Source organism: Macrotis lagotis, chromosome 5, assembly GCF_037893015.1.
Source record: "Macrotis lagotis isolate mMagLag1 chromosome 5, bilby.v1.9.chrom.fasta, whole genome shotgun sequence".
In the NCBI taxonomy this organism is placed as follows: Eukaryota; Metazoa; Chordata; class Mammalia; order Peramelemorphia; family Peramelidae; genus Macrotis; species Macrotis lagotis.
This window is the reverse complement of record NC_133662.1, coordinates 186963808-186978206: the sequence shown is the minus strand read 5'-3', so window position 1 is coordinate 186978206 and position 14399 is coordinate 186963808. Positions and strand designations below refer to the sequence as shown.

The following is a 14399-nucleotide window of genomic DNA, read 5'->3' as shown; positions in this document are numbered from 1 at the left end:
TAATAAAACACCTAATCAGAGAAACCCCTTCAAAACAACATAAATTTAAAATGTGAATTTTTGGATTCACCTTATTAACTGATAAAGGAATTATTAGTCAGGGGAATTTCTCTGACTCCAGCAGAATAAAAGGAAGAGTTCTCACAAAAATATTGTCCTTTACATGGGGGGGGGGGAGGAGAAATCTCTCTGAACTGAAATTTCAAGTCTTTCTGGGATTTGGGGATGGGGAAGTGGGGGAAAAGGAGTTTGAACTGGCTCCTTCTTTAGTAAATATAAGAGGCTACAAATTACCTACCTGCTGTCCTGTCTTCTATAGTCTTGTTGCTGTTCTACTCTGATCATTGGCTTCACCATTCCTCTTTCTGCCGTGCTTGATGCTGATGATATCCTGTCGCTGTCCAGTCTGGTGGTACTCTAAGTCAAAGAAGAAAACAAGAGTGAGCTTAACAGACCACGCAGACCAACCAAGCTTTATGTTCATCATTAGGAGTAAAGAATTGATTCAAGGCTGCCAAAGGGGGAAGGACAAGGGAGGGAATGCAGAGGTAGGGAATGCAGACCAGAAAAATAATACAGCAATGCAGCAGGTGTTCTGACCACAGTGACAGGACATATCTAAGAGCACACTAGCCATTCAAAACATAATAAAACAACTTGCTGCAGCTCCTGACCAAATGCTACCAGGAATTTTAAAGCCCCAAGAGCTACACTTTCGTGCAAAAGGTTAAAAGCAGGGCTATTCTTTTTCCCAGGACTAGATGAATCTAGTCATCATTTTTTAAAATATATATATATTTTTAAATCAAGGCATAAATTGCCAGTTATGTGCGAATATATAAGGTGCACAGTTGTTGTCTTCAGGGGCTTCAAAAATCCTGCTAACTAAGGCTCAGGGCACTAACCTGTATTTAGTACTACTTAGTACTAAAATTGGTTCTTCCCAGCCTTATTTTATGTCCTTAAATAAATACAGGGAAAATACAGTTTCTGTTAAAACTGTGTACCTAATAAGCAAGATTTTTACCAATCTAATTCAGTACAATTATCACCAAAAAATGTTTCTAATGACTCAATATATCAAGGAAAATTATATATTATTATTAGTTATATTAATATGTTGCAAATCACTTTAGTAGGGTATATTACATTTTAGAGTCAGACAAATGAACAAATCCCTAAGATAGACAAGCATCATTATCAAACAAACAAACAAAAACAATAAAACATCCAATCCAAGTTTACTAAGTAGCTTTTATTCATTTAAATGAGTTACATTATATAGTGTCAAAGCCTAAATTCTAAATTTAAACTTAGACCAAATAAAAAAGCCACACCATTTAAATAGGACATAAAATGTACTGGAAATGGCAGCCCTTCCATATCTTAATGGTGCGGTTTTACACAACCAAGATTTTAGGGACTCACTTGGTTTCATTCTCCCCGTTCTGAAATCACAACAGCGGTGGGAAAGGGTGGCACTTGAACGGGAAGGTAAGAGAGGATGAATATATGATGGACATTGGGATTCAGGATTTATTTATGAAATATGGATATATAATTGAGCTACACAGGTCAATCCAAACTTATAATAATAAAGTTTACTGTATCCCATCATGTTCAGACATCATTTAAATCTGCTCTAGGGTTAATTCCCATTCTTCTATGTACTATGGAACACAAATAATTGATAAATAAATTTACGAACAAAAATGAAGGCAAAAATTTACATGGCATAGTACTTCGATATTTATAGCACTGAAAACATGATGAAGAAAGCAAAATATTCTGTCATAGTAGCATTATTAGAGTTATACCTCTTAAAGCAAAAACTTACAAACTTCAATAAACAAATGACCGATTAAGAAAAATATTATGTCCATTAAATTTCAAAACTTAGTAGTAGTAGTAGTAGTATTTTACATAGACAATAAAATTCTCAACACTCCACTGGAGAGTGAGATATATGAGAAAAGCTTGTTACATGTAGTTCTGTTTTAGGGAGTATAAACTGACACAGAAGGGAGTTATATTTTTATGTGAAAATGATTTATTATTATCTTCTTTTTAAATATAAATTTGAAGGTGTCAGCAAAATAAAACTGGCTGCCTCCATAAACTCATATATCAAATCAAGCTATCACATCAAATCTGTTTATCTGTAATTAATATGATGAAACAAATTTCTCATCTAACTACAACTGTCAAAGAACTATACAATTTAATTTTATCTAATTATAGTGTGTGTGTGTGTGTGTGTGTGTGTGTGTGTGTGTGTGTGTGTGTGTGGTGTAGATACTTAAATATGAAACAGGTCAAAGAAGCTTCATAGAACATTAATGAGATGTACTAGAATGACTTTCCTAGGCAAACGAATGCCACTTATAATAATGCACAGTATTGGGCATGGCACAGATGTCATCTGCTTATCACTACAGACTAGATTTACTCTCTTACTCTGTTAAGTCATAAAATAGGGTAATGAGGATAGTCCTTTGAAGAGATGAAAACTAAGACTGATCATTTTCTTAATTTTTTTTTAGGTTTTTTTGCAAGGCAAACGGGGTTAAGTGGCTTGCCCAAGGCCACACAGCTAGGTAATTATTAAGTGCCTGAGACCAGATTTGAACCCAGGTACTCCTGAATCCAGGGCTGGTGCTTTATCCACTATGCCACCTAGCCTCCCCATTTTCTTAATCTTACAGATATCATGAACTTGTTGGCAGGAATTCCTTAGAATTTCAGCTTTTATATACCAGTAAATTATATTGTAGAAGAAAGTGGGAGATACAATCAAAAGGGAAACTTCAGAATCATTAGAGCTGGCTCTATCTACATACCAGCTATGTGAAGGTAGAAGACAGTTCCTTGGAAATGATCTAAGACTATAAGTTGCAGAACATTTGAAGATAAGTATTGGTACAAATAAATTCAATAATTAATATAAGTCCAGGGGAAAGACCCAACAATAAAATCTTACCTAAACAGGTTTAATTATCTCAACTGCTTAATTTTGACAAAAAGTATTACTGTACTATTACATAGTAGATATTCAGTTACCTTGCTTGTAGGTATTGCTGTTCCACTATGAATATCTCCTTCCAGATCAAAGGTTGTCTCCTGGACAATTCTAGCAAAGACAAAATTTAAGATCCACATGCATTTATAACTAAAATAATGCAAAAATGGCTTCTTCATAAAATTTTCACCAAATTAGCTGATATAAAAAGACCAACCTTCTCCCACACCCCTTTTTTTAGGTTCCTGTTCTAAATTGGCTTAGATCTAGAAAAAAATTTATATACCTTTTTATTTTGTGAATTGTCCCTTATAACAAAATAAAGGCTATCAAAAAGGTTATTTAAATAGCAATTTAGTTATAGCAGTGTATAACTTTAAAAAAAAGTATTTTCTTCTCAATAGTACTACACTAATAATTGTACCAAGTGTCATACCCATTTTAAAGGTTCCATGAGGATTAAACAATAATTTGCCCAGTGTTATCTTAAAATATTTTATGGAGGCAAAATTGCAAACCAAATCTCCTTCCATTAAATAATATTCATTATATTAAAGATACTTTACTGACTGCATAAAACAGAAAAAGTCTATGTCTTCAAAGTATGTCAAGACAACAAATAGCACATTAGGGAAATAACAATGGAAAGAAATGAGGAAACTATCATTAACATTTAGGTACAAAGAAAAATCAAAGATTCTTGACACTATACTAGCTCCTGTTAATAATGGCATTTTATTAGATAATCTCTAAGATTCTTCGCAGTACTAAATCCTACGGAAATCTTATAATTACCAAAAAATAATAAAAAACATTTTTTTAAAAAATGAAAAAATAAATAAAAAAACTCAGCAATACAGGAAAAATTAGTATATTGACTACTTAATAACAGGCCAAACAAATAGGATCTCAATATACACTATCCTGATCTCATCCCAATGATGAGATCATCATTTACTCTTTAAGTATTACTGAGAAGACTGAAGAGCCAGAAACCCAAGCCATCATCAGCTAAAATCTCCTTTTAAACAGCAGAATGTCAGCATCTTAAATTATTTATGTATTATCTCAAAATATCTAAGTATCTAAACTAAAGGCAATGAATGAACTTAATTCATATATTAATATATATCTGCTTATTACCTTGATCATTTTGAATGTATAATAAATACACTGATACAAACAAAGCAAATCTGAAAACAAGGAAAATTTTTTTTCTACCACAGGGGGCCTAGTCAAAGGAATAAACACAGAATGAAAACCAGAGATATGAATGGACTTTTTAAAAACACAAATCAGTTGTATTTAAAAACAAAGTAGGCTGCAGCAGAAGGCAATGCAAAAACCACTTAATTTGGGAGTCAGGGAACCTTCTTGTTCCTGTTTAATCTAAACTAAGTTTTTTAAGCTTTTAGTTTATAAAAGATTATAAACTCAACTCTTTATGTACTTTGCAATCTGATGAAATCTATAGACCTGTTTCTGAGTAATGTTTTTAAATACACAAAATATACTACAAAAGATTAAAGAGAAACAATTATAATGTGATATAGCAAAATCTTTAAAAACCAAGTTAATAAATTTGCTGCTAAGCACCCTTGGATTAAATGATTTCTAACAACCCTTCTGGCTCTAAGTCTGTTATCCTAATACTATTTTTAAAGGAAATTTCTAAGGGAAAAATTACCCTAAATTAATTGTAACATGTAAGTAGTGTGCTAATGAATAGCAAGATCATTAACAATGTATATGACCCTTTCCAAGAAAGGAAGGGGATGAATAGTCTTAAGAAGCTGCTTATTCTCCAAGGAATAATAATGTAGATCCACAGGTGCCTTAAGATAAGAGAATATCCAGTACAGGTAAAAGGAAAAAGAGATGATTAGCAGTCTAACTCCCTGAGGAAGGTTTTTTGCTTTTGTTTTTTTTAATTAATCTAATAGCACTGAAGTCATGCTGTCCTTTCAAGACTTACAAGACTTACAACCAGAGTTGATAGAACTTTTCTTCTGTCAAATAAGATCATTTACTGCACATGTCTGGTGATTCATGTGAACACAAATTATATTCAAGAATAATCTAAAAATTGAAAATCTAGGGGCGGCTAGGTGGCGCCATGGATAGAGCACCAGCCCTGGAGTCAGGAGTACCTGAGTTCAAATCTGGTCTCAGACACTTAAAAATTACCTAGCTGTGTGGCCTTGGGCAAGCCACTTAACCCCATTTGCCCTGCAGAAACTTAAAAAAAAAAAATTAGGACGTCTTGGGCAAGGAACTGAAGCCATTAGTGGCACAAACCTATTTTTAATGGAAAGAAAAGGCTTTCTCCAAAGGTAAAAGTATAGATAAAAATGATATTGAAAATGTGATCTCATCTTCAAGAAATGACTTAGAATAAATATAAAGACAAGTAACAAAGGGAATGTATGTTGGAATCTTGCAAATCTAATTAAGAGCTATGAAAGAAAGTGGAAAAAGTATGAATTACAAGTTATATATCATTAAAAATAGTAAAAACTTACTCTCATCAAAAGAGTTCTGGAATAACATACTCAATTGGATATAAAAAATTTATTTTGTCATGTAAGGAAGTAAAAGGAGATAGAATAATGGGGAGGGGGGAAAGGAAGAACAAATAAATGGGACTGTATATTGAGGAAGCTGGTGAAAAGTAAAACATGTGAGGAGGGAAGAGGGATGGTGATGAAGGGGAATTAAAAAGGGGATAATATCATGGAAACATACAGTTATCATAATTATAAATGTGAATGGGATGAATTCACTCATAAAATAGAAGCAAATTATATAATGGATTAAGACCAGAATCCTATAATATATTATTTAAAAGAAAACACATCTGAAGCAGAAAGATAAATGGAGCAAAAAGGTAAGGGGCTTCATTTAAAGCAAAGAAAGCGGGGATGGCAATCATGATCTCAGAGCAAAAGCAAAAACAACTAATAAACAGAGATAAGGATACTTTATTGTGCTGAAAGCTATTAAAGACAATGAAAATATATCAAATTCTAAACATATAAGCACCAAAATATGATATAACATCTAAGTTTTTGAGAAAATTGAGAAATTGAGTAACAGGAGGAGATAGACAGCAAAAATGTACTAGTGGGGCACCATTAACTGCCCTCTCTCAGAACTAGATTAAAGTTACCAAAAGATAAATAAGAAAATAAAGTTAGCAGGGGGGGGGGGGGGGGTAGCGGAGCCAAAATGGCAACAAGAATGGATCCTGTCTTAGGTGCTCTCTCATAAAACTTCTAAACTAAGGGCTCTAACTAAATTTTCGAGAGACAGAACCCACAGAGGGACCCAGTGAGGCAGTTCTCCTACTCAAGGTAACCTGGAAAAGAGCAGAAAGGCTCTGCTCATCAGTGTTGGAGGGGCAGCCGGCCAGAGGGGTGGACTGCCAGAGCCAAAGAACTTCAGCCTCCTGGAGGCAGCCCCAGGGGGCTGGGAGTCTCAGCTCACAGCAGCGGGGGAGTCTCCTGAGCTGAACCCTGAGGATCACCAGGCACAAATTGGGGGAACAGCTGTGGGGGGAACTGTGCCAGAGCAGAAGCCCAGCCCTCAGGGAACACAGCAAGCAACACGGTCTTCTGGCAGCACAGATCCAGGAAACAGAAGCAGGGAGCTGGTAAGCAGGAGCCCCCAGGGCATGAGCTCATTGAACCTAGGGAGGGGAATGAAGACAGAGACTGCCCAGCTCTGTCCTCTGCCCCTGGAACAGGACTTTGAGGTCACCACATTCAGATCCTGATTGCAGTCCAGGGGCCCCCCCAAATAGAACATCAGCCCCCTCCGCCCATCAGCCCCGTGGCAGAGGGGGGTGCATATGGTCATTCACAGACCAGGAGGGAGGACAGAGCCTCACACACTGAGACCCTTGTGGGAGTGTCCCAAAAGCTCAGGAAGCACCCCAAAAACAGGCTAAGGCTGGGAAAATGAGCAAGCAGAGAAACAAGAGGGAACACCATGGAGAAATATTTTGCCTGTGAGCCCAAGAAGGATCAAAACTCTCAGTCTGAAGATAAGGAAGCACAAGCTCCTGCATCTAAAGACTCCAAGAAAAACAGAAATTGGGCTCAGGCTATGACAGAGCTCAAAAAAAACTTTGAAAATCAAATGAGAGAGTTAGAAGAAAAACTGGGAAAAGAAATGAGAGAGATGCAGGAAAAACATGAAAATGAAGTCAGCAGTCTAGTCAAGGAAATCCAAAAAAATGCTGAAGAAAATAGCATGCTAAAAAACAGCTTAGGTCAAATGGAAAAAACAGTTCAAAAAAGTTATGGAGGAGAAGAATGCTTTAAAAAGCAGAACTGGCCAGATGGAAAAAGAGATAAGAAAGCTCTCTGAGGAAAACAAATCCTTCAGACAAAGAATAGAACTCAGGGAGACTGATGAATTTACCAGAAATCAGGACTCAATACTTCAAAACTAAAAGAATGAAAAATTAGAAGAAAATGTAAAACACCTCATTGAAAAAAACAACTGATATGGAAAACAGATTTAGGAAAGATAATTTAAAAATTATTGGAATACCTAAAAGTCATGATCAGGAAAAGAGCCTTGACATCATTTTCAAAGAATTACTACAGGAAAATTGCCCTGATATCCTAGAAGCAGAGAGATTCCACAGATCCCCCTGAGAAAGAGATCCCAAAAAACCAACCCCCTGGAATATTATAGCCAAGTTCCAGAACTCCCAAGTCAAAGAGAAAATATTACAAGCAGCCAGAAGGACACAATTCAAATACCGTGGAGCTGCAATCAGGATCTCACAGGACTTAGCAGCAACTACATTAAAAGCTTGTTGGGCTTGGCATATAATATACCAGAAGGCAAAAGAGCTTGGAATGCAACCGAGAATCAACGACCCAGCAAAACTCAATGTCCTCTTCCAGGGAAAAAGATAGACTTTCAGTGAACTAGGGAAATTTCAAATGTTCCGTTTGGAATGGCCAGAGCTGAACAGAAGGTTTGATCTTCAGATACAGGACTCAGGTGAAGCATAGAGACTGGAGGAGAAGGGGAAAATATGAGGGGCTTAATGATGATGAACTGCATGTGTTCCTGTATAGAAAAATGACACTGATAATACTCATATGAACCTTCTACAGCAAGTAGAAGGAGCTTTTATAGATGAAGCACAGGAGAAAGCTCAATTTGAAGATATATTGTAAAAATGGAGTCAATAGAAAAAAGAGAAAAATGTAATGGGAGAAAGAAAAAGGAGAGGGGGGAATAGGCCAAGATATTTCATATAATAAGATTTCTCTTTATTACAATGATATGGAAAGGGGGGAGGCAAGGGGGAATGAGGGAAACATTGAACTAAAAAAAAAAAACAACCTAAAAGCTGATTTTATGAAAAAGTCAATAAAATAGATAAGCTGTCAGTGAATTTGATTTAAAAAAAGGAATGAAGAAAACCAAATTACCACTAACGAAAATGAAAGGGGAGAATTGACCATCAAAAGAGGAAATTATGGCAATTGTTAGCTGTTTTGTCTAATTACATGCCAATAAATTTTGACAATCTAAATGAAGTGAATAGCTACCAAAAATATAAATTATCTAGATTAACAGAAGAAAACTCATACTTAAAAAACCCAATCTTAGAAAAAGAAATTGAAGACATAATGAATTTCCAAAGAAAATATCCCCAGGACTAGATAGATTCAAAATCAAATCTACCCAACATTTAAAGAAAAATTAATCCTAAAAATCATTTGAAAAAAATTCCTTTTACAACAAAAATATAGTGTTGATACCGACCATCAGGGAAAGCAAAAGCAGAGAAAGAAAATTATAAGCTAATTTCCCCAATAAAATACTAAGAGACTACTGAACAACAACAGTATGACTGATTAGGATTTATACCAGGATTAAAGGGTCAATTCAGAATAAGAAAAACAATCAGCAAAATATCAATAACTCAACTAACAGAAATCATGATCATCTCAATAGATGCTGAAAAAAATATGACAAAAGGGTGGCAGTTCTTATAAAAAAAAAACTAGGGAGCATAGGAAGAACTTTTCTAAAAATGGTAATATTTCTCTAAAACGATCACCAAGCATTATCTGAAACGGGGAAACACTAGGCTTTTCAACACAATCAGGGGTGAAGCAAGAATGCTTCTAGTATCTAATATTATACTAGAAATGTTAATTGTAGCAATGAGAAGAAATTAAATGAAGGAAAAAACTCACTTTAAAATTTTATTATACTTAGAAAATCCTAGAGATTTAAAACTACTTGAAATTATTAACTCACATATTACCAAGAAAGTCCAGCAGCAAAACACAGAAAGAGAAATTCCATTTAAAATAACAGTAGACTATATAAAATATTGGTAGTCCACCAAGACAAACCAAGTAATTCTATGAACACGACTATAAAATACTTTTCAGGGGTAGCCAGCTGGCACAGTGTATATAGAGCCCCAGACCTGGAGTCAGGAAGACCTGAGTTCAAATATGTTCTCAGACAATAATTGCCTAACTGTGTGACCTTGGACTCACTTAATCCCACTGCCATTTTTAAATAAAATTTTAAATTTTAAATTTAAAATAAAAATTTAAAATAAAAAATAAAATGAAGTACTTTTCACACAAATAAAGTCACATCTAAACAAGGCTAGATCAAGTCAATCCAATAAAAATGACAAATCTACCTAAATTAATTTCTTCAGTGCCATGCCAACCAAACAATCAAAAAACGATTTTATAGAGTTAGAAAAATAATCACAAAAATCTGCCAAGGACAAAAGCTCAAAGAATACACCAAGGGAATCAAAGGGAAAAAAATATGCAAAAGAACATAGTCTAGCCACACCAGATCTCAATGTATTCTTAATAATTATGAAAACAATCTGGTACTAGCTAAGAAAGAATGGTGGAATACACTAGATATAAATTACATTATAGTACATGACCGCAGTAATCTAGTACATGATAAATCCAAAGATACAAGCCTTTGCAACAAAAACTCATTTGGGAAAACCGTAAACTAGTAAAACTAGCTATAGACCAATATTTTACATTGTATACAAAGATAAGTTCAAAATGACTATATAATTTATACATAAAGCATGATGAAAAAAACAAAGAGGGCATGGAATATCTGGCAGAATTATGGATAAGGGAAGAATTTAGGACCAAACAAGATACAGGAAGCATTACAAAATAAAAAATAATTTGGTTATTTAAATTCAAAAGATTTGCACAAATGAGTACAACCAAAAGTAACAGGAAACTGGGGAAATTTTTTTGAAATAGGCATCTCTGATAAAGGCCTCATTTCTCATATATACAGAGAATTGAGTAAAATTTATAAAAATACGGGTCATTTCTCAATTGCTAACTGGTCATAGAATATGGACAGATAGATTTAAGACAAAACAAATCAAAGCTACCTAAAATCATATGAAAAAAATGCTCTAAATCACTACTGACCAGATTAAAACTCTTGAGGTACCACCTTACACCTATCAAGAAAGGCTAATATGACAACAAAAGAAAATGTTAGATGTCAGAGAAGAAGTAGGAAACTGGGACACTGCACCTGCTGATGGAGCTGTGAACTGGTCCAAACATTCTAGAGCACAATTTGAATTATGCACAAAGCAATACCATTGCTAGGTCTATATCCCAAAGACATTTTTTTTAAAAAAAGGGAAAAGGATCTATCTTCACAAAAATATTTATAGTCATTCTTTTTGTAGTGCCTAAGAATTGAAAATCAAAGGAATGCCGGTCAATTGGAAATTAGCTTAACAAGCTGTGATATATCATCGTGCTCTAAGAAATAACAAATAGGATGATTTCAGAAAAACCTGAAAAGATTTACACAAACTTATTCACAGTGAAGAGAAGCAGAACACTGCATACAGCAATTGCAATACTATTCAATTAAGAAGTCATTTGTCTGGTCAAAGGAAATGCAAAGGCAATTTACAAATGAGGAGATCAAAGCAATCCATGGTCTTATGAAAAATTGCTCTAAATCATTACTTATTAGAGAAATGCAAATTAAAGCTTCTCTGAGGTACCACCCCACACCTCTCAGACTGGCCAATATGACCAGAAAGGATAACGATCATTGTTGGAAGGGTTGTGGGAAATCTGGGACACTTTGGTGGAGCTGTGAACTCATCCACCATTTCTGGAGAGAAATTTGGAACTATACCCAAAGGGCAACAAAAATGTGCATACCCTTTGATCCAACAATACCACTACTAGGTCTATACCCTGAAGAGATGATGAAAGAGTAAAAACATTACTTGTACAAAAATATTCATAGCAGCTGTTTGTGGTGGCAAAGAATTGGAAATCAAGTAAATGTCCTTCAACTGGGGAATGGCTTGGCAAACTGTGGTGTATATATATATATATATATATGTCATGGAACACTATTGTTCTATTAGAAACCAGGAGGGACAGGATTTCAGGGAACACTATTGTTCTATTAGAAACCAGGAGGGACAGGATTTCAGGGAAGCCTGGAGGGATTTGAATGAACTGATGCTGGGTGAGATGAGCAGATAACAGCAACATGGGGGTGATGATAAACCCTGATGAACTCGCTCATTCCATCACTGCAACAATCAGAGACAATTTGGGGCTGTCTGCAATCAGAGAAAGAACTGTGGAGTTTGAACAAATACCAAGGACTATATTACCTTTAATTTAGAAAAAAAAAAACAACTGATAGCTTATTGTCTCTGATCTTGCTATCTCTTATACTTTGTTTCTTCCTAAAGGATATGATTTCTCTCTCATCACATCCAATTTGGATCATTGTATGCTATGGAAACAATGTAAAGACTGACAAATTGACTTCTGTGGAGGGTGAGGGGGGGAAGTAAGATCAGGGGAAAATTGTAAAACTCAAAATAAATGAAATCTTTAAAATAAAAAAAAAGTCATTGTCAATGACTTAGCTATTCTCAGCAATGCAATGATCCAAGAGAATCTCAAGGGACTAATGATGAAACACACTATCTGCCTCTAGAGAAAGAAGTGATAGTGACTGAATACAAATTGAATCATGCAGTTTTTTTTTAATTTGTTTATCTTTTGAGTCTTCTTGTACAGAATGACTACTATGGAAATCTTTTACATAATTGCATCGTATACAACCTGTATCTGATTGCTTACCATCTCAGGGAGATGAGAAGGGAGTAAAGGTGTTCTCCCTATCCTCCCTAACTTCCATGTTATTAAGGTGGGTGAGAAAGAAAATGAATGTTCATTAATAGAAATATACGATGCAATAAAAATTTCAAATTTTAAAAAGGCTAATAAGCAGGAAACCATCCAAAGATTTCACTCCTCTCTAGTTCCTGGAATATACTTTGGTATAACAAGTTCAGGAGTTTAGCTTAAAAAAGAGCAAACCCAGGGGGACATGACAACTATTTTTCAAGTACATGAAAAACTGTTATATGGAAGACAATTTAGATTTATTCTGTTTAGTTCCAGAGGACAGAATAATGGCCACAAGTTGCAAAAAGGAAAATTTAGACTTGATTAATTTACAAAGACAAAAACAAAAAAGTCTTCAGAATATAATTCCTCTAAATGTGGAATGGGTTCCTTGAGAACTGATGGGTTTCTCCTCTTTTGGAGGTCTTTAAGTGGTCTCGATGACCATTTCTTAGGTATATTGTATTAAAGATTCTTTTTCTGATATGATTTGGTCTGTTGTGTGGAGCACCTCTAAAATAAAAAATAAAAAAATTGATAATTTTGCATGCAATATGAAGTCCCTGGAAGGAATATAATTGAAAAAAACTTAACTAAAATACAAGAAGACCGGATGTTAAATCCCATCTTTAATACATAATGGCTATGTAAATCTAGACAAATTGCTTTAAACTATAAATGTTTGAGGTAAATCTGAGTTGTAAAAAAGATGCTGAGCCACTGTGGTTCAAAGAATTTTCTTGTCTAGGAGTTCCAAAATCAATCAAATCAGATGTCTATCCCTATTCCTTCTATGACAACAATGACAGTCATCATCCAAGGTTACCCCGATCAGTTCCTTTATCAGATGCAATGAATTCACCTATGGATCTGTGAAGAAGTAGTAGTAGTAGTAGTAGTAGCAGTAATAATATTTCATATTATGCTAACCTTTACAGAGTTTTGCATTTCATTCTCAAAACAATCCTAAAAAGCTGGCAAGTATAATTATAAGAGCAATTTTTTATAGAAAAAAAATTAAATCTCAATGGGTAAGTGATTTCTCTAAGGAGAGAGAGAGGATTAGAATCCAAGTCTTGTAGCTCCAAATTTAATTCTCTCTCTTCTATCATTTATTTAGCACTCTATTATCTTCCCATTTAGTTTAGTAACAAATAATAAAATATCTTAGAGAAATTACAACCTGACAAACCATATCATATGAAAGAGGCCAAAAGAATACCAGTAGCTCCAATGTACCATTTGAAAAGTTATTTTTTTTAAATGATGAAAAATATAGGAAGGGAGTTAAGGAATAGAAACAGGAATAAAAGGTTAAATAATGGGGGCTGAGAATCTAAATATATCATGTTTTACTAGAGAGGGGGTCAGAAATAAATTAGAATAGAAAGCATCTTCAGGATTAAAAAAAAGAAGCTGGAAAAGTACAATCTATAATAGACTCTTAAAAGTCAAACACTCCAAAAAATCCAATTAGCCTGGGTGAGAGGAAAGAATATTTAAGTCATGGTTACCTATTTTTAGCCATTTATCTAGGGAGAGTGATAATAGTAAATATATCTAAAGGAAATAAATCTCTTTTTCATACTAGCTTTAAAAATACTCTGACGGTATAAGTTAAGCATACAGTGAGCAGTATAAGAGTGGAACAAACAGAAAGAACCCAGTAACTGAATATCCAAGATACAAATAGTATAAACATAAAACTTTCTATTTAATCTACATATATGAATAGATATATATAGATAGATAGATAATCATGTACATAATACTTGCACATTTGTATTTGTTTGATATAATGAACCACAAGATGAGAAATAATTAAGTCAGTTGGTGCATCTTGGGGGAGATCACCTGCTAATAATAACTCAATTGACTCCAAGAAAAATTCCAGATATTAGTCACTAAATTCATAAGAGATGCTCTAAACAAAATCATCATATGTTTCCTATTCCCTATAACCTATTTAAAATAATTTTTAGTGCAGCTCTATTGATTTATAAAAACCAATGAGAAGGGGGCAGCTAGGTGGTGCAGTGAATAGAGCACTGGCCCTGGAGTCAGGAGTACCTGCGTTCAAATCTGACCTCAGACACTTAATAATTACCTAGCTGTGTGGCTTTGGGCAAGCCACTTAACCCCACTGCCTTGCA

General features: G+C 34.5%; 1 protein-coding gene and 1 long non-coding RNA gene across 26 annotated transcripts in view; one reads left to right on the top strand and one right to left on the bottom strand.

The window, feature by feature from the left end:
* Window positions 1-14399, bottom strand: part of AFDN (afadin, adherens junction formation factor) — a 194755-nt gene that overhangs the window by 85959 nt on the left and 94397 nt on the right. For all 24 annotated transcript variants that reach the window (XM_074188039.1, XM_074188042.1, XM_074188044.1 and 21 more), the window contains 2 exons: window positions 3061-3130; window positions 299-417 (listed from right to left, as the gene is read on the bottom strand). In XM_074188039.1, the coding sequence (XP_074044140.1) occupies window positions 299-417; window positions 3061-3130 (189 nt within the window). The remainder of the gene's footprint in view (window positions 1-298; window positions 418-3060; window positions 3131-14399) is intronic.
* LOC141488194 (uncharacterized) overlaps window positions 1-14399 on the top strand; it is a 79594-nt gene that overhangs the window by 43057 nt on the left and 22138 nt on the right. The window contains exon 4 of one of the 2 annotated variants that reach the window (XR_012468610.1): window positions 320-548. This is a non-coding gene — a long non-coding RNA (uncharacterized LOC141488194). Of the gene's footprint in view, window positions 1-319; window positions 1380-14399 lie in introns of those variants that run through there. The other variant, XR_012468609.1, reaches the window with a different exon arrangement.